The sequence below is a fragment of the Delphinus delphis genome, chromosome 1 (assembly GCF_949987515.2).
Source record: "Delphinus delphis chromosome 1, mDelDel1.2, whole genome shotgun sequence".
Taxonomy (NCBI): domain Eukaryota; kingdom Metazoa; phylum Chordata; class Mammalia; order Artiodactyla; family Delphinidae; genus Delphinus; species Delphinus delphis.
The window spans coordinates 115,920,443-115,943,051 of NC_082683.1; the positions used below are offsets into that span (position 1 = coordinate 115,920,443).

A 22,609-nucleotide genomic window follows, 5' to 3' on the forward strand; every position below is an offset into this window, starting at 1 on the left:
TCGGCTCCTCCCCCCACCCTTCCTTTTGCATATATTTTCCAAGTTTTACCCTTGACACTTTCTCTAGGATGTGGTCTGTCCACACTTGCCTCCAGGAAGAAGCTAGCCTGGCCGACCACACACCTGCAGAGGAGAGGGATCAGGTGGGGCATGAACAAGTAGCTTATCCCCCAAGACTAAGTGGCCCTGGGATCTGGGGACCCTAGAATCTGTGATTCCAGTGTGAACACAGGCGGGGAGACACTGACAGCTTACCAGGAAGCCAGACTCCCCTCCAGCGGGAGTTGAACAGACGTGTTTATTGATGGCCCACGTGTGCCCTTTGGCTGCTATAGAGAAGAAAAGTACAGAATAGGGAGGAGACCCAGACATTTCATTCAGGAAAGAAATTTAGACTGCCTCTAAATAACAACACAGTTCTATATTAAATTCATACCTTATATACAGAGTGGGGCAATTGAAGAACAGGCTCCATGCAGTGTCACCTGTTGGGGGTCCCTGAGTAGGCCCTCTTCCAGTTTACTCTTTCCTGGGCTTGGCCAGAGTCTCAGCCTGCTCTCCACAGCCTTGTGGAAGGGTCTGGCCTGAAGACTCAGGGGGGCCCAGCAAGGTGCCTGGTTCCCAGTTGCTCAGCTGTCTGAGCCCTCCCTCCAGCATGTGCCGTGGGGAACATCAGGACTCAGAACTTAAATGCAATATAGTTTGTAACTGTGAAGAGACCGGAATAGATGTCTAATAATGTGTTTTTGTAAGTCAAACCTCGTTCTGTAGACAGAGCTGGTCCCACTGCCAGGTTATCAGGATGGCATGGGCTCTGCGTGATTTTTCCACTCAGAGATGGGCTTGCTTTGCACCATCTACCCTCGCTCCTGCCTACACCCTTTTGTGACCAAAGCCCAGGCATGGCCCCCTTGGAGAACCTGCCAGCTGGCTCACAGCTAGTTATTCCACCCTCACAGAGGGGGCTGTTTCTTTTCCTCTGTATCCCCGTTATCTTTCCTTCCTCTTTGGAAGATGGGCCTGGGCAAGGGAAGGGTCTAAAAACGTGGTCATCCCTGATTAGGGAGGAAGGAAGACAAGTCATAGATTAGAAAACCAGCGGAAGGGAATCTTAATGCTAATAATAACACCACCATACATTTACATCGCCCTTGAAAGATTACCAGTACTTGGATTGCTGAGTCTGTTTTTGGAAACTACCCAATATCTCTACTCATTCTTGTCCAGTCTGTGGGTTGAGATAGTATTTAACAGCGTTGCTCCTATAATGGCTGTTAGCAATCATTTTTTCAAAACAAAATATAGACCATGCACGAACTCTCATATCCTCTCCAGACTAGGAACTGCTCTGCAGAGAGTCATGTGGTGTCATCCATTGCAACAGAAGCTGGACTGTAAGGAAGATGAGAACAGCTGCGGCAACTAGGAATATACACAGAAGTTCTCCAGCTCCCTGCGGCTCAGTCGAGCCGGGTTCTCAGCTTTGGGTGCTCTCTTTCCCACCTGCAGAAGAAAAGGAGAACTTCAGACCCTCCCACCAAGAGATCCTTATAACAACCCTGTGGGCCATGAATTATTATCCCGATTCATAATTCATAAGAAAAGGAAGCTCACATGGGTACGGCAAAAAATTCAGGGTCAACTACTAGTAAGAAGTAAAGGAGGGGCTTGTATCCAGTTCTTCTGGCTCCATTTCTAGTGCTTTTTAACCACACCACCCCTCTTCGTGACCCACCTAGATTGCCTTGGCCCACATGGTGTCCTTTACAGCCCTGGCCTGTCCAGCTGGCTTTACTGTAGGGCCGCAGCTCAAGTGCCAGAAATTCCAGCAGGCCCCCCTCTACCTTCTCCCTTGTGACCAGGGGCAACATCTTTATCAGGCCACAGGTGGAAGCTCAGGTGTTAAATGAGGCTGATGGGTGGGGTGCTCTCCATGCTTTAAATTCTCTGGGTATAAATGGGAAGTATAATTATACTACCTCATAGTATTCTGTGAGGATTAAATAAGATAGTTCACATGAAGACACTGGCAGGCATATATATATATATATATATATATATATATATATACGCAATAAACCTCCAATAAACATTGAGTCCCTACTTTCCATTCCCTAAATGGCCTGATGGGAATCATTTCGGCCACCGGGCTCGTTGGTCTCTTTCGTGCAGTGTCCATCCCAGCAGCAGCTGAAGATCACCTATATCCTGGAATGATTCTCAATTACTTACTAATGGGAAAATCATTTAAATTCATTTATCCTCCCTTCTCTGCTCCCCATTCCCCAACACACACATACCCGTAGAAAGGAGAGATGTCCGGTGTGTGGCACACAGCTGGGAAACTAGCCTGGGGATAGCCCTAATTTAAAACTCTATCTCCCCAACAGGGGTCAAACTCCAAAATATGATATGATCTTGGGTTAGACCATCACTCTCTTTGAGCTTCAGTTTCTTCATCTCTAAAATGAAGATTTGGATTAGAAGATCCCTAAAGTCCCTACAACCCTGAGACTCTGTGGATGACTTTTCACACGAGTATGAGTTCAAGGCTATGCTATGAGCACTAAACCCATTCAGAGGAGCTCCTTACCTCTTCATAGATAGTTTTATTGACGGAAGTGTTGCGGTTCGTCTTCTTGGATCCAGACTGGAAATTCAGAGGGTAAAGAGTGCTTAACTTCAAGTTAAGAAATGTACCACTCCTAACTGATGTGAGAGGTCCCAAAGGAGACTCAGGGCCCAGAAAGTCCCTGAAGTGTCCCCAGCCAGAAGTGAATAGAATTTCCTACCCCGGGAGTAAACAATGGTGTTTATGGTTTCCAAAGAAGGCACAGTACATACTTGCCTATGATATGACATTTCTGAACCGAAAGAGTTTAGTATCCCACACCCACAGACCCCTAAAATCCACACATACACACATTCCCAGCACACACACACACCCCCTTCAGACAAACCTAATACAAATACTGCCTCAAACTGTGTATCGTTTCAACACACAGCATACATACACACCTTCGTGTAAACAATTCTGGCACATACATAAGTACCAATCCTAGCACATACCCTGAACATGGTGAAACACTGGAGACAGTGCAGGAACTCAGAAGCACTTTCAGTAGTCTACAGAGCCTTCACAACCTAATACAAAAGCATGAGATCATGGTGCCCGTGACCATCTATATGTCCATAAACTCTAGTGTATACTTTAAATATAAATACCTCTCATGGTAGAATCCAAGTTGATTTGATGACTTATTAGAAGGAGGGTGAGTGAAAAGTCTAAAAATCTTCCCAAACCTCTCCCCCATTTGACACAAACACAGGATCCTGACACACATGAACTCAACACTTCCACAGTTTGGCAGATCCCAAACTTCCCATACTACCATGGTAAGGTTTTGGCTTCATACTGTGACTCCAGCCTTGGAATTAACATTCTTCCCACCCACCCCCCACCCCCCAAGGTGGAAATATGACCATGGGCACTAGGATGTCCCACTTTGTGGTCCCAGGCACATGTAACAGCTGTGAGCTCAGCTTGGAGAAGGATTCAAGGAGACCGTGATGGGTTGCCTCGTTCTGGAGACCACCACCAGCAGGTGACTGGCCAGAACCTTTGTCTGATTCTCTGAAAGTCAACACTGTTTCTCTCTAGGTCCAGTCTACTCCTCCAGTTCCAGGTTATATGCCCCTGCCTTGGAAATGACTCCATTATCTCCCACCATAGCCTCAGTTTGTCTAATGAGGACTCTGTGGTCCTTCTGCACAAAGCACCTCCTTTCTGTCTTTGACGGTCCTCTGCCTCCCACAGAAACTCCTATAGAATCCACTCTTCTCCTAATCTCAGAGCTGTTCTTTTTCTCCAGACAGAACCAGAAAGGCATTTCTAGTTGACCCATTAACATTTAAACACAGTCATTTAACACAAGCTACTCAGATACACACAGTGGAAGACAACTCACTCAAAAGTACACACACACACACCCTCTGCAAACACATGCCTGCATATGCACAGGCAAAATACGTATCTGCATAAAGAGCACCCTGCGGAGGAGACTTACCTTCCAGGAAGACTGTACTAATGAATACGATGTATGTGCGTATTGTGATGTGGAAGCAGAAGACTACAGAAAAAAAGAAATAAAACCATTTCAGAAGCAGAGATCCAACACAACCCTGGGGAGGCAAGCATCTATCTCTTCCATTCCTCCCCTTCAACCTTGCCCAGACAGCAGGTTTAAGTGTTAGTGAAAAGAATCCTGGACTAGTTGGGAGGTCAGACAACCTGAAAGGTAGTCCTGCTCTGTTATTACAGCTAGCTGTGGGCTTCCCTGGTGGCGCAGTGGTTGAGAGTCTGCCTGCCAATGCAGGGGACACGGGTTCGTTCCCCGGTCCGGGAAGATCCCACATGCCGCGGAGCGGCTGTGCCCGTGAGCCATGGCCGCTGAGCCTGTGTGTCCGGAACCTGTGCTCCGCAACGGGAGAGGCCACAAGAGTGAGAGGCCCGCGTATGGCAAGACAAACAAACAAAAAAAAAAGACAGCTGCTACTTTTTGAGTGCTTATTCTGTATATGCATTCTCCCCTAACCCTTATAACACTCCTACAAAATAGGAATAATCATAATTTGCCCCATTCTACAGATGAGACTCCAAAAGGGTAAATAGCCCGACTCTCCAAGGTTCTTTCCTCAACACGTCAGTGCCTCCCTTTGACATCATGCCTTCCCCCTCTGGACCTGAGCCAGGTGTCCTCCAAGGCAGGTAACCATCCTCTTTTTAAGATGCTCCAGAGGAGAAATCTCATTCTCACCATCATCTCAGTCTAAGAGGATTTCTTCCTTGCATTTATTTAAATTCCTCTTGTTGGAATTCAATGTGACTAAAGCCAGAAAACTGCCAGATATCAATGGCCCTTACATCTCTCTTTGACTTTGGCCCATTATCAGTGAATCACGTTATCTTAAGGGGAGTGGAAGTAGGCAACACCCAGCTTGGGAATTCCAGAGTGGCTCTGAGGGGTCGGGCACCTTCCTTCCTCCTTTCCTCCCTCTCTTCCATTTCTCTCCTCTCTTCCTCTCCCCTCCATTGCCTTCCCTTCTCCTCTTCCCTCTTTTCTTGATCTCCCTCTGAAGCTTATCACCATTCCCCAAGAGTTTTCTTTGCCCTGCAGCCTAGCCACCAAGCTGAAGAGGTTGCTGCTTCAAGTCTTAATTCTTTAAAAAATAAATAGGTAAAATAATGTCATTTGTATCAGAAATTATCATTACTGACCACCAGGGGGCAGTGTTTCCTTTGCGAGAGATGCCTCCGCATCTGGGTTATCAGTACAGTCATTTTAGCAGTCAATATTACAGTACAGGCCCCTTCTCCAGTTTACGGGTGAATTTCCACAATCCCAGAATGTTAGAGATGAAGTAGGTAGAGGTGGAGTGAAGACTCGGAAACACTTTGGCTCAACTTTGCCGCAACACAGCTATGTGGCCTTGAGCACGTTAGTTAACCTCTGAGTTTGTTTCCTCACCCACGAAATGGGGTTTTTTTTAATTTATTTATTTTTGGCTTTGTTGGGTCTTTGTTGCTGCGCACGGCCTTTCTCTAGTTGTGGCGAGCGGGGGCTACTCTTTGTTGCGGTGCGCAGGCTTCTCATTGCAGTGGCTTCTCTTGTTGTGGAGCATGGGTTCTAGGCACACTGGCTTCAGTAGTTGTGGCATGCAGGCTCAGTAGTAGTGGCTCATGGGCTCTAGAGCGCAGGCTCAGTAGTTGTGGCGCACGGGCTTAGTTGCTCCGCGGCATGTGGGATCTTCCTGGACCAGGGCTCGAATCCGTGTCCCCTGCATTGGCAGGCGGACTCGTAACCACTACGCCACCAGGGAAGTCCCCGAAATGGGGTTTTTATTAGACCTACTTCATGAGGTTGTTTTGTGACATTCAATAAGAAAATAGACATGTTAAGTGCTTAATAAATGCTATTGTTAAGTCATAATTAGATAAAAGAGAACAACACAGATGCATTCTCTCCTGAAAACAGGTATAATCAAGGGCAGGAATAACAAGTGCAAGGCCCCCAAGTATTGGAAGCAACAGGGAGGGAAAACAGAAGTTGAGTCCCCTGACAAGTTTCCTCCTCCCACTGACTTTATCTGGACCACACTTGCTACCAGGCATGGAAGAGAAAAGAATGTCTGCATCAGACTTTCCAGCTCTATTCCGCTGTCGAGACATTCCAGAATCACACTCATCTTTACAAACAACTTAATGCAGCTGAGGCCAAGCTGTCTTCCGGACTCCAGGAGCACCAAGGTCTTACTCTGCCATTCAAGGTTGTGAGTGCCTAGGGGGCATTAGGAAACCCCATGGACAGGTACAGAATGGATTCGAGAAACCAGAGTGGTACCTGGGACTGGATCATGGAGTAGATGCTTATCCCTTCTCCAGGGGAATTCTGCTCCTGCACAAGAGATAGTAAAAGGACATATGGTAACGTGAGCAGACAGCTGTGTCCGTCTGAATTTGGATCGAGTGGGGGAGAAACAGCATAAGAAGAGGCGCTCCCGGGAACCTGGGAGGGAGGTGTTCTTTGAGCATCTCAGGATAGGGAGAGACAGTAGGAGCGACTCACCGTGCAGCAGTTAGTGTCAGAAGTGAGGAACCTCCCAAGTGTGAAAGAATTGCATCGAGTGACCCTGCCCAAAGGGTCTCCTGTCACTTGCTTTACTTGAGTAACTTAGAAACTTGCCTTTGCTGACTTTCTGACTAAATTTGCAACATAACTACTGATAATGGGCAGAGCTTTGGGTAGGGCTCTAATCTGAGTCGTACCTATAAGGACACAAATTCAGGCACTCTAAATGTTCTAAAGCCCCCTCTCTAGATCCAGCTTTGGTGGCCAGCTTGCCTTTGGCCTCAAGCCAGCCTCTGAGCAGTGCTGGTGGTGCTGGGTGGAGCCCTGGAGCGAGGCCAAAGGCAGGGAGCACATGACCTTTCGGGTTCCCTCTTCAGTCCTGTCCCACGGGAGACTGGAGTTGGAGGCATTTCATGCTGCTCGACCCCGAACACAGACTGCCAGGCGGGGCTCTAGGGGAGAGCCCATGGAGACCATTAGAGTCCATTAGACAAGGAAGAAGCTGAACTCCCCAGAAGCAGGAAGACGCTAAGAGGAGCAGAGAAACATGAACCGTCCGTGGAGGCTGGAGTCGCTGGCATCTGGCAAGAAACAGGAGTTTGTGCTTTTCTCTTCTGCCCAGACCTGAGTGAAGTGTCTCCAGAAAGGTCAGAGCTGGGGCCCAAAGCGAGAGCACGTGAAGCTTGAGATTTAGGCCTTCAAGCAGAACCTTGGGGACAGTAGGGACAGGCCATAGAGAGATGCGGCCACGGAGGGAGGAAGCCCTGAGCCAGATGCAGAGTAACAGACCTGAATCCCCAAGAGGTCTCTTTAACTCTGAGTAGTTATTTTCCTTTGTCTTCTCCTCCATTTTACTTAATCTGAAGTCACCTTCATTTTGTTGGGGAAGAAAGGTTATTTTTACTGAGCAATTGGGCATCCGTGGCTGTAGAAAGATGCACTTGCTCTCAGGAATTTGTACCAGCATCCAGTAATGATGGGAGAAACAAAGTCTCCTTTTGTTTTTCATGTCCCAAAATATTCCATGGGTGGGGCAAGGAAACAGGCCAGGGAAGCCACACTGATTCCTAATTCCCACTGAGCCCAGACCTTTGGGAAGCTGCTTCTCTGTTCTATGAGGTCTCACAGGGCCTCACACCTGTGACAAGCAAGAGTCCCACTGCTGTGAATTCCTGCCTCGCCCCCGCAGGTGAAGCACCAGGAATAGGGGTGGGAAGAGGGCCCTTCCTCCCCACGCCCATCACCCTTCCCACCTGGCATCTCAGCTGGGCACTGCCTTTCCCCGAGGCCTGTCACACATCCTGCCCTGCTCAGGGGCAGAACAGCAGGAGGGTCCCTGCAGCCCCCCTGCAGTTTCCTCCTCTTCGACACCCCTGGATGACAGGCAGAGCTGGCCACTACCTGCAGAGACTGACTGGCCAGAGAGGTTCGCAGAGGAACTAACCTTTGTGCTAACCTGGTTACTCTCTCTAGCACCTCAGCCAGACCCGGGCCTCTTCCTCCCAAAGCATTGTGAGCACAGACCACTGAGGCATCTGTGAAACCGCTGTGCTTTGGCTGCTCAGGCTGGCCTCCTTCTCAGCCTGGGCAACGATCAAGGGACCCGCAAAAGTAAACTCGGACTTGCAGGGACACGAGAATTTGTGGTCAGACGCAAAATACAAGAAGGTTGGACTCTTCATGGGGCTGAGCCTGGCTGGTAAGACAGGACAGAAATGAGGACACCAGGGGGCCATCCCTTCCCAACAGGTGCGATGCTGCACCTAGATGCCCCTTCTGCCTCCTTCATTTTTTCTGCACCCAGGCCCCCTCGTTTTCCTCTTTTCCTCCACGGCCAGAGCTAGGAGGCTGTCGGAGAAAAGACAGATGGGGAGGACTGAGGACAATTGTCTGGTCCTCTTGGACCCCCTGCTCTGGATGGTCATTCTCCCAAGAGCATCTCCCAGACTAGTTGAGAGAAACCGCAGCCCCTATGGTGCCGTACTTGATTTCTCCTGGTTTGCACGTTGTTGACATCATCGTAGATCGTCAGAAATTCCTCTGGTCTGGTCTCTGTGAGAGGAAAGCAAAGAAGCAAAGAAAAGAGCTGCAGAGACCTCCAGAGGGCGTCCTGTCCAGGCTTCTGCTTCTGGAAATCCTCCCTCCATCCCAGATGACCAAGACCTTGAGAAAAGTTCTAGAAAGGAGGCAGATTAGTGCTCTTCCTTGGATACCGGAAATGCACAGTGGCAGCAACCTGCCCTGACATACCTATTCCGTCAGGCCAGGCAGAGTGCAGGTAAATCTGCACATTGGGGATCAGACTGTAAACATCCAGCAGCCACCCCAGAAGGCGTGGCCTGGGAGAGAGGGCCCAGCAGCCACTGCTTCCCCTCCCCCAAGCACACACACACATACCTCAATGCCCCCAAGGAAAAGCAGGTACTGTGCTCCCAGGCACATGCCACTGGGGATGACAAATCAGGCAACACACCTCCTAGGAACCCCCCACTTACGTGACTGCTTCCTCTTCCACCTCCGCACATAGTAGCAGGTGAGGGCACCCAGGAACAATGCCGTTAGGAGAATCATGATGCTCACCAAAGTGGACAGAAAGATGAAATCTGAGGGATATGGAAGGCACCAGGCCTGAGTGCTAAGCCCTCTCTGTTCTCCCTTCCCACCTGTCTGCTGCAGGGACTGCCTCAAAACCCACACTCCTCTCTCAAATGGCTGGTCTCCTCGCACCCTGTGAATTCACCATCAAAGTCATCTCTCTTCTCAATTGGGTGACCTCCCCTGAGTGATGCTAAGAGTCTGGGTATTAGTATCTCAGAGGCCAGGCTCGATTCTAAATCTATAACCTCTGTGCCCTGGGGCAACTTCCTTAATTAAACTCTCTGAGCCTCTGTTTTGTCACTTACAGAAAGGAGATAATGTTATCTACACATGGGGGTTAATTACGCAGTCTAATATATGTAAAACATCTGGCACAGCAAATGTTAATCCATTCACTCTTTTGTTTTGAACTCAACAAACATTTGTTGCACACCTACTATGTGCCAGGCAAGTCTTCCATTTCACCTTCTGCTATTCTTGCTTTCACTGCTCTTCATTCAAACGTTAACATTTGTGTCACACGTGTAGCCTCTTATATAACCCAGCCAACATGGGGAGAAGGGAAATGAATGAAAGTTCCAGATGCCAGCTGACTAGGCTCTTTACAAACATTATCTCATTTAACCTTAACAACAATCCTGTGAGGTACTTATTATTATCATCCCCATTTTACCCAAAAGAAAAATTGAGGCTCAGAGAGGTAATGCATCAGCCTCTGTTCACAGAGCTAGTGAATGATGAAGCCATGGCTGGCATGAACCAAACTCCAGTGTCCTTGTCACTCCACATTACTTCAGCTTGCTTGTTTCTTTTTTGCCCATGAATGCTTAGTGTGTTGCCCCATTTGATTATAAGTTCGTTAAGTATGGGAACTGTGGGTTGTTTTTTCCCATCATGCCCATGCTGATGGCACAGTCATTCTTTGTTTACCTAATCAATAGTGGTGTACACTTAACTCGGGGTAACTCTTAGGATGTGCATAAGCAAAAACAACCCAAGAACTCTTCTAGCTACCCCCAAGATCATCCTGATGACCCTATGACTCAGAGTACTGTATACAGCATAGTTACCTCTTGGGGAGCTATATGGTTTGGGGGAGTTATCACTCAGGAGGAGAAAGTAGATCTCCATCAGTCTCTCAGAGAAAGGAAGTGATGATCAGAATCATGGCAGGGCTGCGACTCACCAAACAAGTAAGCATTCCCTACATGAAGGAGAAATGCACATCTCCCAGAAGGAGATTCTTTATTGGGATAAAATTCTTCCCAGACAAAGACAGCCCTGACTTTATGGAAACTGTGTGCCTAGAGGCCAGGACCTCCCTGGGGAAGGACTGCAAAGCCCTGGGGGAGGCAGCCAAGGGATCTCAGAGCCAAGCCTCCTTTGCACATGAGCCTGGCTGTGGGGTCCCACACCTTCAGCCCCTGTTACAGCGCAAAGAGCTCCACTTACTCGAGTAGGCATTCAGACAGCCCTGTGTGAGTTGGAGGGTGTGGTTTGCCCAGCTGACAGGGTTGCTGACATTGCAGGTGTATGTGTGCAAACCACTGACATCAATCTGCTCCTCCAGTTTGGTGAGGTTCCTGGGTGTCTGAATCAGCTCAGTCCCTTTATACCAAGCATAGCTCACATCACTGCCTCTGGAGACTGAGCAGGACAGAGTCACTTGGCACATCCCCCTGTCCAGGACCTTCCACCTCTCCACCAGCTGGGGCTTCTCAACACGATCTGGAAGCAGAGATGTTGATCAGAAAGGTGCTGGAAATACAAGCCCTGCAGGAGTCAGAGGTGCAGTATGAGCTGTCCTGAGGACTCACCAAATACAGAAACCTGGAACTGATGTCTCCAAACCTTCCCAGTGTCTTCAGTGACCTCCAGGAGGTAGAGGCCACTGTCCTGCTGCTGAGCTGCCATGATGAGAAGAGTTAAGTTTTCTCTTATAAAGCTCAGTCTATTGTTGAAATGACTTGAAGTCCAATTCAAACTCTTCCCTACATCGCTCTGGCTGGAAACATTCTTCCAAGAGTATATGAAATAACAGCTTGAATTTGAGTATGGCTTCATCTTCCATATAACAGAGTATGTCCTTATCTGTATGCTGGGGGACCGTAACCAGACAGACTCTCCCGAGATTCCAACCACATGATCAGCAGAACCTAGGGATTATAGGAAAGAGAACCCAGGCTGGAGGTGGAAAGAAAATTTCAAGCCTGAGCATTGTGGGTTGTTGGATGTGACCTCCCTTAAACCAAGAGGATGGAAATGCATATGAGGAGCCCAAAGTCTAAGAGAACCTGAAAGTGTATCTCCCTTATCTGCCTCCCCTCCCTCCATGCTCTGTGCCTGAAGGGCCCACACACCAGTAATAATAGCTAAAATCTCCTGAGTTCTTATTATGGGACAGATAGATTTTAAACACTTTACATATTTTTACTATTTCACTTTACAATGACCCTAAAAGAGTCTTATCCCCATTTTACAGGTTAGGAAACTGAGTTAGAAAGAACTTAAAAGTAATTGGCCCAAGTTACACGTGAGAAAGATGAGCTTAAAATCCAGTCAATTTGGCTTTAGAGGACGAATTCTTAACCACGATGTTATAAATATCATATATGATGTCACTCCTTCCCCGCAGTGCTGAGGCAACCAACAGTGGCCATCAGTGACTGCTGGAAAGTCTTAATGGCCAGACCTAATAAGACTAACCCTCCAAGCTGAACTAATGGCTCCCTCCTCCATCCTCCGTCCTCATAGAACTAGATTCATAATCCTTTCTTGTAGCACTTTGCACATAAGATTGTGGTCTTTATTCATGAGTGTTTGCCAATTTTTTAGTTACTAGGAAGTATCCACAGGATTGCTCCATAGAAAACAAATAGAGAAAAATAAAACTACATTACCAAGGCATATCCTAGCACATCCCTCTCTAAGGACCATTATGGGGGCTAATGACCGTGAGAATGTGACATAGAGCTGCTTGTCATTGCCTACCCTAGAGTACTCCAGTGCAATCAATGAAAACAAGTGGAAATCCCTGTAGCCATTTTTGGCAAGGAAGCTATGTGGCATGGCCCCGTGGATGCTGGAAATGTAAAGGTCTGTCTGGGCAGGTTGAAAAGGGTCAGGGAGAATTTGGAGGAGAGAATAGAAGAAGGAGATAGTTATACAAACAGATCTGTTAAAATGGAGGACATTGAGAAGAGAGCGATGGAGAGAGATCTTTAGATGTCCATGTGCATTATAAATACACTCACTCCTAACCATACCTTCATGTCAGCATTTTCTCAGGAGACTAAGTAAATAACTAAAGGACTCGTAATTACTATCTGGTTAATATAATATGTTCCTCTGATTTGACACTCCTAAGAGTAAAACACATGAGGTTCTTACTCATAGTCCCATGATTTGGACTGGCTCTGCTTATTACCAAGCCAAAAGCAGAGACTGTGATATACATCTCTGTGACTTTGTCTCTTGAGGTCCTAGCACTGCCTAAAGATGTTGAGAACAAAGGTGAACAGAAAAATAATTACTAAACCTACAAAAAGGACATGAACTGTCATCACCAATTATTGAGTCCTTACTGAGTCCCCACTGTAATGAGGGCCCTGAAAAGGCAGGGCCTCTTCATGTGTAAGATATGGTTCCTGACTCCAGAGAATTTGTGATCTGGAAATAGAACATGCTTTCATGCCACAGCATACATTTAAGGTTGAGATACATAATCATCTAAAGAATTCTAATTCGGATCATGGAAGACCAGATTAAGACATGCTAACCAATGCTCCCACTGAGAATAACTAGAAAAAATGGGCAAAGTAGAAAAGTATGTTGTTAATGGCATCAGAGAGCTAATAAAGCAGCATAAAGTTATAGGGCCAAGATCTGGAAGAAGGAAACTCAGAGAGGTGAAACCAGAATTTTTGACTGCTGCTCCTTGGAGGCATCTTCTGAGTCCATAAAAAGCATCTGAAATGCTGAGAAGCTAAGCAGAGCTTACAATAAGCTCAAGGAACTAAGAGAACATGGAGTTCAGGAACCTCTTGAGAGGAAGTGGGTATACCTAAAATCCAGCAGATTTGGGGTTTGTACCATAAAGGTCTACACACTAAGAGTAAGGGTGAACAAGAAATAGGCCAAGGACTTCCCTGGTGGCACAGTGGTTAAGAATCTGCCTGCCAATGCAGGGGACACAGGTTCAAGCCTCGTCCTGGAAGATCCCACATGCTGCAGAGCAACTAAGCCTGTGCACCACAGCTACTGAGCCTGCGCTCTAGAGCCCACGTGCCACAACTACTGAGTCTATGTGCCACAACTACTAAAGCCTGCTCACCCTAGAGCCCATGCTCCACAACAAGAGAAGCCATCGCAATGAGAAGCCCGCACACCGCAACAAAGAGTAGCCCCTGCTCACCGCAACTAGAGAAAGCCCACGCACAGCAACAAAGACCCAACACAGCCAAAAATTAATTAATTAATTAATTTAAAAATAAAAAAAGAATCTGCCTGCCGATGCAGGGGACACCGGTTCGATCCCTGGTCCATGAAGATCCCACATGTCATGGAGCAACTAAGCCTATGTGCCATAACTACTGAGCCTGCACTCTAGAGCCCGCAAGCCACAACTAGTGAGCCTGTGTGCCACAACTACTGAAGCCTGCACACCTAGAGCCCATGCTCTACAACGAGAGAAGCCACCGCAATGAGAAGCCCATGCACCCCAATGAAGAGTAGCCCCCAGCTCTCCTTAATTAGAGAAAGCCCATGTACTACAACAAAGACCCAACGCAGCCAAAAAGTTAATAAAAAAGAAAAGAAAAGAAATAGGCCAGCTCTCACAGAGATTGAAGCCCAGTTTTGAATAATTTCAACCCTGAATTGGATTAACATTATCTAATATCTCTAGTATTTCTAATCTGACTAGAGGCAAATACAAATTATTCCTGGAGGAAAATAACAAAAACCAGCGCATTAAACTATTTCTAAAATTTTTCATACAACAGTGTCCAAAATGAAATAAAAAAATAAACAGGCATAAGAAGAGGAAACATGTCCAAAAACCAAAAGAAAAAATAGAAATAAATCCAAGGGACATCTAGATAATAGTGTTATCAGCCATAAACTTTAAAGTAATTTTGTTTAACATGTTCAAGGAAATAAAATATGTTTGAGAATTACAGCAGAGAACTAGTGTGATAGAAAGCAAAATGGCTATGCTCCCTGAAATGTGACTTTGCAGCTCCTTCCATCATCAAGAGATAGAGTTCACTTTCCCATCTCTTGTAACTGGGCTGGCTTTCTGAACAGAATGCAGTAAAAATGATGTTGTGCCAGTTCTAAGCCTAGATCTGAAGAGGCCTTGCACATGCCTCTTGGAATGTGCCTCTACATGTTCTCTTGGCATGTTGTCTAGCTGACATATAAACAAGACTCAGATAGCCTCCTGGAGGATGAGAGATCACATGCAGCAAGCTGAGGCCTTCTTAGATCAGCCGTCCCCAGTCAATCTGGCAGCTGACCCTATATGCAAAAATGGTGCAAGCTGAAATGAAAATAATGACCCAGCTAAGCCCCGCCCAAATTGCCAACTAGCAGAATCATTGACTAAATAAGTGGTTGTTGTTTTAAACTACTAAGTTTGGAGGTGCTTCATTATGCAGCAATAGTTACCTGAAAAAATGAATTTTTTGAGAACCAAATGAAAATTGTAGGAATAAAATATAAAATAACTGAAAAATGAACTCAACTGAGACCTTTTCTGACCACAACAATATGAAACTAGAAATCAACCACAGAAAGAAAAACGGGAAAAGAACAAACATATGGAGACTAAACAACATGCTCTTAAAAAACCACTGGATCAAAAGTGAAATCAAAGAAGAAATCAGAAAATACCTGTAGACAAACAAAAATGAAAGCACAACCTTACAAAATCTATGAGATGCAACAGAAGCAGTTCTAAGAGAGAAGTTCATAGCAATACAGGCCTGTATCAAAAAACAAGAAAAATCTTAAACAAACAACCTAAACTACCACCTAAAAGAATTATAGAAGAACAAACAAAACCCGAAGTCAATATAAGGAAGAAAATAATGAAAATCAGAGAGGAAATAAATAAAATCGAGATTAAAAAAAAAACAATAGAAAAGATCAATAAGTCCAAGAGCTAATTTTTTGGAAAGGTAAACAAAATCAACAAACCTCTAGCCAAGGTCACCAAGAAGAAAAGAGAGAGGACCCAAATAAACAAAATAAGAAAAGAAAGAGGGAAATTTTAACCATAGATACCACAAAAATACAAAAAGATTATGAGAATACTAATAGTTATATGCAAACAAACTGGACAACCTGGAAGAAATGAACAAGTTTGTAGAAACATACAGCCTGCCAAAACTGAGTCAAGAAGAAACAGATCATTTAAATAGACTGATCACTAGAAGTGAAATAGAATCTGTAATTTAAAAATGAAACAAAACAAAACTCTCTGCAAACAAAAATCCAGGACTGAACAGCTTCACTGAGGAATTCTACCAAACATACCAAGAAGAACTTATACCTATCCTTCTCAAACTATTCAAAACAAATTTAAGAGGAGGGAATACTCCCAAATTCATGGCTTCTATGAAGCCATCATCATCCTGACACTGAAACCAGACAAAGACACCACAAAAAAAGAAAATTACAGGCGAATATCTTTAATGAACATAGATGCAAAAATCCTTAACAAAATATTAACAAACTGAGTCCAACATTACATAAAAGGGATCATACACCATGGTCAAGCTGATTTCATTCCAGGGTCACAAGGATGGTTCAACATACATAGATCAATCAATGTGATACAACACCACATTCATAAAAGAAAGACAAACCACATGATTATCTCAACAGACACAGGAAAAGCATTTGACAAAATTCAACATCCATTCATGATTTTTAAAAAAGCTCTTACGAAAGTGGGTATAGAGGGAACATATCTCAACATAATTAAAGCCATTTATGACAAACCCACAACAAATATAATACTCAATGGTGAAAAGCTGAAATCCTTCCTGTTAAAATCTGGAACAGGGCAAGGATGCCCACTCTCACCACTTCTATTCAACATAGCATTGGAAATCCTAGACACAGCAATCAGGCAAGAAAAAGAAATAAAAGTTATCCAAATTGGAAGGGACAAGGTAAAATTGTCATTATATGCAGATGACATAATACTATATAGAGAAAGCCCTAAAGATTCCATACAAAAACAACTAGAACTGATAGATGAATTCAGCAAGGTAGCAGGATACAGGATTAATATGCAGAAATCAGTTACATTTCTTTACATTAATAATGAAATATCAGAAAGGGAATGTAACAAAACCATACCTTTTAAAATCACACCAAAAGAAAAATAAAATACTTAGGATTAAACCTGACCAAAGAGGTGAAAGACTTATATGCTGAGAACTATAATACATTAATAAAGGAAATTAAAGATGATTCAAAGAAATGGAAAGATATCCCATACTCTTGGATTGGAGGAATTAATATTGTTAAAATGGCAATACTACTCAAAACAACCTACAGATTTAATGCAATCTGTATCAAAATACCTATGATATTTTTCACAGGACTAGAACAAATAATCCTAAATTTTGTATGGAATCATAAAAGACTCAGAATTGCCAAAGCAATACAAAGGAAAAAGAACAAAGCAGGAAGCATAACCCTCCCACACTTCAGATAATACTACAAAGCTACAATAGTCAAAATAGTGTGATATTGGCACAAAAACAGACATACGGATCAATTGAACAGAACAGAGCCGAGAAATAAACCCACACAACTACAGTCAATTAATCATCAACAAAGGAAGCAAGAATATAAAATGGGAAAAAGACAGTCTCTTCAGCAAGTGGTGCTGGGAAAGTTGGACAACTACATGTAAATCAATGAAGTTAGAGCACACCCTCACACCATGCACATTGAAGTAGTCTCTGCCCAGATGGGGAGTAGTGGGTTGGAGAAGGAAAGTCAGGCTCCGCCCTTTACTTGAGCCTCCTCTGCCACATGGATTGACTCTTCCTTTAACAAATGATTTCTCTGTAACAGGCAATGATGTTTGACAGCATTTTGACCACAGTAGAACTTCTTTCAAAATTGGAGTCAATCCTTTCAAGCCCTGCTGCTGCTTCATCAACTAAGTTTATGTAATATTCTGAATCCTTTGTTGTCATTTTAACAATTGATTAAGTTCACCATCTTATATGGGTGCAGTTTGTGGCACCCCAAAACAATTGCAATAGTGACATCAAAGATCACTGATCACAGATCATCATAACAAATATAATAATAATGAAAAAGTTTGAAATATTGAGAGAATTACCAAAATGTGACAAAGAGACACAAAGTGAGCAAATGCTGTTGGAAAAATGGAGCTAATAGACTTGTGTGACACAGGGTTGCCACAACCCTTCAATTTGTCAAAACTCAGTATCTGCAAAGTGCAATAAAGTGAGGCTCAATAAAACAAGGTATGCCTGTCTATAAAGAATTCCTAAAAATCAGTAAGAAATAAACTGACAACCCAAAAAAAAAAAAAAAAAAGACAGAAGACTAGGACAGGCACTTGGCAAATAAATGATACCCAGTTAACCAACAAGCAGCAAAAAGGTCCCCAACATTGTTGGATATCAGAAAACAATGAGACTCAACTATATCCCCACCAAAATGGCTAACATTTAAAAGACTGAAAATTCCAAGTATTGGCAGGGATGAGGCACAACTGAGACTCTGATTCATTGCTAATGGGAGTGTAAGTTGGTACAGCCACTTTGGAAAACTGACAATATCTTTTAAAACTAAAGTTACATATGCCCTATAACCCAGGAGAATTTGTACATACTCAAGAAAATATATACAAGAACGTTCATATTGGCTTTATTCATAATAATTCAAAATGGGAAACAACCCAAATATCAGTCATCATTAGATGAATAAATAAATCATGTTATATTCATATAATGGACTGTTACCTAGCAATGAAAAAGAATAAACTGGGACTTCCCTGATGGCGCAGTGGTTAAGAATCCGCCTGCCAATGCAGGGGACATGGGTTTGATCCGTGGTCTGGGAAGATCCCACATGACGCAGAGTAACTAAGCCCCTGTGCCACAACTATCGAGTCTGCGCTCTAGAGCCCACATGCCACAACTACTGAAGCCCACACACCTAGAGTCGGTGCTCCGCAACAAGAGAAGCCACCACAATGAGAAGCCCATGCACCGCAATGAAGAGCAGCCCCCGCTCGCCCAACTAGAGAAAGCCCGCACGCAGCAACGAAGATCCAACGCAGCCAAAAATAAATTAATTTTTTTAAAAAAAAGAAGAATAGACTACTTCTACAAGCAAAAATGTGGATGGATCTTATCGACTTGGTTATTAACAAAGGAGCCAGACACCAAAATGTATACAGTGAATGATTCTACTTATACAAAATTCAAAATCCAAAAAAAACAAATCTATGGTAAAAGGTTAGAATATTGGTTAACTCTGAGGAAATTATCAAGTAGGAGGGGACACAAAGAACACTATTGGGGTGCTAGAAATGTTTTACATCTCGAGATGGGTGGTGGTTACATGTACATACATATATAAAAGTTCATCAAGCTATTCACTTAAACTTTTTGTACATTACTGTAAGTTATATCTTGATAAAAATAAAAAATGTAAAAAAGGAGTAATTACCACCTCTCAGAGAGCTGTTCTGATCATTAAACTAAGTAAAATGTACTTTGATAAGAGCAAAGTAAGATGTTGCCACTGTGGAAACATTACCACAGCAAGAGTGGAAAAACAGGAGATTTCTGCACTCATCTTTTGGCGAAATATTAGAAAATTCTTCCTGATACTTACTCAAATGACAACCAGAAATCAGTGGGTCAGAAATTCTCACAGGTAAAATAGACTAGAAAATAGGTTGGGCAAATTTACAGATTGACAAAGATGTTCTAAACCCAGGTTCCAGGTACATCTATAAGAATCAGTGAGCCCCTTTGAGGCAATGGGAAGACTATTCACTCCTATATTCAACAATTATTTATTGAATACTCTCTGTGTGTCAGGTATTGCTCTAGGGAGGATATCTTAATCTCAACACTTGACATTTGGAGCCTGTTAATTCCCTGTTGCAGAGGAAGCGGGAGCCGTCCTGTGCATTGTAAAGATGTGTAACATCATCCCTGGCCTCTACCCGCTAGATGCCTGCACCCCTGCCCCATTCATGACAAACAAAAAAGTTTTTAGACATTTCCAAATGTCCCCTGGGGGGCAAAATTGTCCCCACTTGAGAACCACTGCTCAAGGGCATTGGACTAGAGGGGTGAGCAAGAGATACAAGGTCCCTGCTCCCATGAAGCTTACACTCCAGCTGGGGTACGCACCATAAATAAGTGAAAAATGAGACAAGATCCTTTCAGAGAAGCATAAGTGCCATGAAGGTAGTTTTAAAAGGTGATTTAACAGAGTGACTGGTAGATTCATGGCCAGAGAAGACCTCTCTGAGGAGGTGACATCTGAGCTAAGAAATGATCGATATGAAGGATCCAGCCAGGCGAAGAGCTACAGAAAAAACATTCTGGGTAGGGGGAACTGCAGCTTCACAGCTCCTCTGGGGACAGGGAATCAAGCAGAAGGTGCAGCCCTTAGGCAGAATATTAGAGATAGAAGAACTAAGCAAGATGGTCTTAGTGGTTGGCAGCATTTGCAAAGAAATACATGCATATGGTAAGTCTTAATTTCCTAGAAACAGGACATCACCTTCACAGACTATAGAAATGGGAGATGATAAAACAACCAAATTACATTCAAGAGATTAACCCAGGCAAGTAGAGTTGGGGAGAGTTGCAAATAGAATGGTACACAGAAAGATAGAAATGCCCCCCAAACGTAACAAGCAAGTGCTAAAGGAAGATATGGAACTCCCAAGACTGGGTAACTGGCAATAGCAGTGTCAGTCATATGAAGGGTCAAGGGTAAGGCTCAGTAGAGAGGGAGCCACACCAATGGATACATATTTCATTGACCAGGCACTGGGCTAAGTAATGGGCATCTAAAACTCCACCCCACCTCAGGCAGCAAAAGGGCTGAGACTACAGATGGATCTGGAGTATCCCACAGGAGCCAACTCCAAGAGCGACACGAAATGCCAAGTTTAAGGGCTCCAGGATGGGTGACAGAAATGCTTGTCACAAAACCAAAATCTATAGCGCTGGGCTGGATTTTAAATAAGGAATGAAAGCCAAATCATAAGAAGAGAACAGGACCAAAACAGAAGCATATAAGTGTAATATGGGAGCAGTGAACAGCCCAGGTTACTGGTGCATGCACGGGTGCATCTTACTGGCCCAAAGGCAGGGAAGAAGTTCAGCCAATACACCAAACAAAGCTTTCCAGGTTGCTCAGAGTTGGCATCTGTCATGATTGCTGTTGCTCATATCATATCTGTAAGTAGATATTTGTAATATCACTCCTATTTTGAGAAGGGGACTATTAAGGGCACTGGGCAAAGACGTAAAGGAAAAGTCACAATCTCTGTTTTACTGTGCTTACAGTCTAGAGGAAGATAAACCTAAAACAGCCAACTAAGACTTGATGTGAAATGTGCCATGGGGGTATGCCCAAGGTGTGACACAAGCTAAGGAAAGCATGCTCTACTCTTCCCTGGGGCATTAGGAGTGACTTCCCAGAGGAGGTGAGCTAGGTGCTGCCTGGGGCACCCAGGCCTGCCAGGAGGATTGAGAAAGGAGTATGGAAGAGGGCATCACAGACAGAACAGCAGCATTGTTACAGACACCCATACTTCTGGCTTATGGGTCTGCTAAGGATGGTCATAAAGCTCTCTCCAGCAGGTCTGGAGAGTGGAGTGATAGAAAATGAGTTTAATTTTTAGGGGGTTGTGATGGTTTTATTTTATTTTTAACTTTTATAAAATTGAGAGGTAGCACAAATATTAAAGGGTGCCTAAAATATAAATGCATAGTACAATGAATAATTATAAAGTAAACCCCTGAATAACCACCATCAGATCAAAACACAGAGCCTTCATTCTGGTTCTCCTTCATCATGACAAAACTGAATATAGGACTTCCCTGGTGGCGCAGTGGTTAAGAATCCGCCTGCCAATGCAGAGGACACAGGTTCGAGCCCTGGCCCGGAAGATCCCACATGCCGCAGAGCAACTAAGCCCGTGCGCCACAACTATTGAGTCTGCGTGCCTCAACTACTGAAGCCCACGCGCCTAGAGCCCATGCTCCGCAACAAGAGAAGCCACCACAATGAGAAGCCCGCGCACCGCAATGAAGAGTAGCCACCACTCACCGCAACTAGAGAAAGACGGCGAGCAGCAATGAAGACCCAACACAGCCATTTAATTAATTAATTAATTAATTAATTAAAAACTGAATATAGAGTATACAAGGAATGATTAAGTTATGAACTAAACTATTAAATTATTAAGGAATCAAATGTGTGATCTACACTCCTGATGTTATACTGTCATTGTAGTCATTTTTTAATTATACTATTCTATTATATTTTCATGTAAATTGTATTAGTTTATGCACTTAAGAAGGGTTTGTCTCCAACTAAACAGGAGCTAGGAAAGAAGCTACCGCAGGAAGAACACCAGCTGTTATTTTGGTTTGCTGGTTTGGTTTTTGTGAGATAATGGAAATATATACATTATTCTCTCCCCCCAGTTCCTGGCACAGAGTTCCTGAAATCCTTATAATTTCTCAGTGATAAAAGCATCTCTTGCTTTAGTATCTAGTCTTTGACCCCATCCCTGACATGGGGCTCCTAAAACCTTTGTAAATTCCTAAGTAACAAGAGCACCAGGAGCAACTTTTATTCTATTAAGATGACTCTGGATGGACTCCTGGGTGGGAGGGGCTCATCACAAAAAAGGCCAAGCCATGATTAAAAGCTTGGAATTTTCAGTCCCATTCCCCACCCTTCGGAGGAGGGATAGAGGCTGGAAATGGAGTTAATAGTTAATAACTGATCACACCTACATGAGAAAGCCCCTATAAAATCCCAATAGCACGAGTTTAGGGGAGCTACCAGTTTGGTGAACCCCAACTCCAAGGGAACAGAAGCTCTCTTCCAGACCTTGCCCTATTTATCTCTTCATCTGGCTGTTCATCTGTATCCCTTATCATATCCATTAATAAACTGGTAAATGTAAGTAAGTGTTTCCCACTCTTCTGTGAGCTACTCCAACAAATTAATTGAATCAGAAGAGGGGATCCCTGGAACCGCTGATCTACAACCTGGGCTTGAGACTGGTGTCTGAAATGGCAGAGGGAGGTAATCTTGTGGGAACGAGCCCTTCATCT

The 22,609-nt window shown here is 44.2% G+C and overlaps 1 protein-coding gene across 1 annotated transcript in view; it reads right to left on the reverse strand.

Annotated features, from left to right (window-relative positions):
* Positions 1 to 279: 279 nt before the first annotated feature.
* CD244 (CD244 molecule) overlaps positions 280 to 22,609 on the reverse strand; it is a 29,897-nt gene continuing 7,567 nt past the window's right edge. Inside the window, exons 2-9 of the mRNA XM_060008881.1 lie at positions 11,045 to 11,383; positions 10,680 to 10,955; positions 9,125 to 9,232; positions 8,614 to 8,681; positions 6,402 to 6,455; positions 4,068 to 4,130; positions 2,594 to 2,650; positions 280 to 1,503 (exon numbers count right to left, since the gene is read on the reverse strand). Coding sequence (XP_059864864.1) covers positions 1,423 to 1,503; positions 2,594 to 2,650; positions 4,068 to 4,130; positions 6,402 to 6,455; positions 8,614 to 8,681; positions 9,125 to 9,232; positions 10,680 to 10,955; positions 11,045 to 11,383 — 1,046 coding nt within the window. The 3' untranslated portion in view covers positions 280 to 1,422. The remainder of the gene's footprint in view (positions 1,504 to 2,593; positions 2,651 to 4,067; positions 4,131 to 6,401; positions 6,456 to 8,613; positions 8,682 to 9,124; positions 9,233 to 10,679; positions 10,956 to 11,044; positions 11,384 to 22,609) is intronic.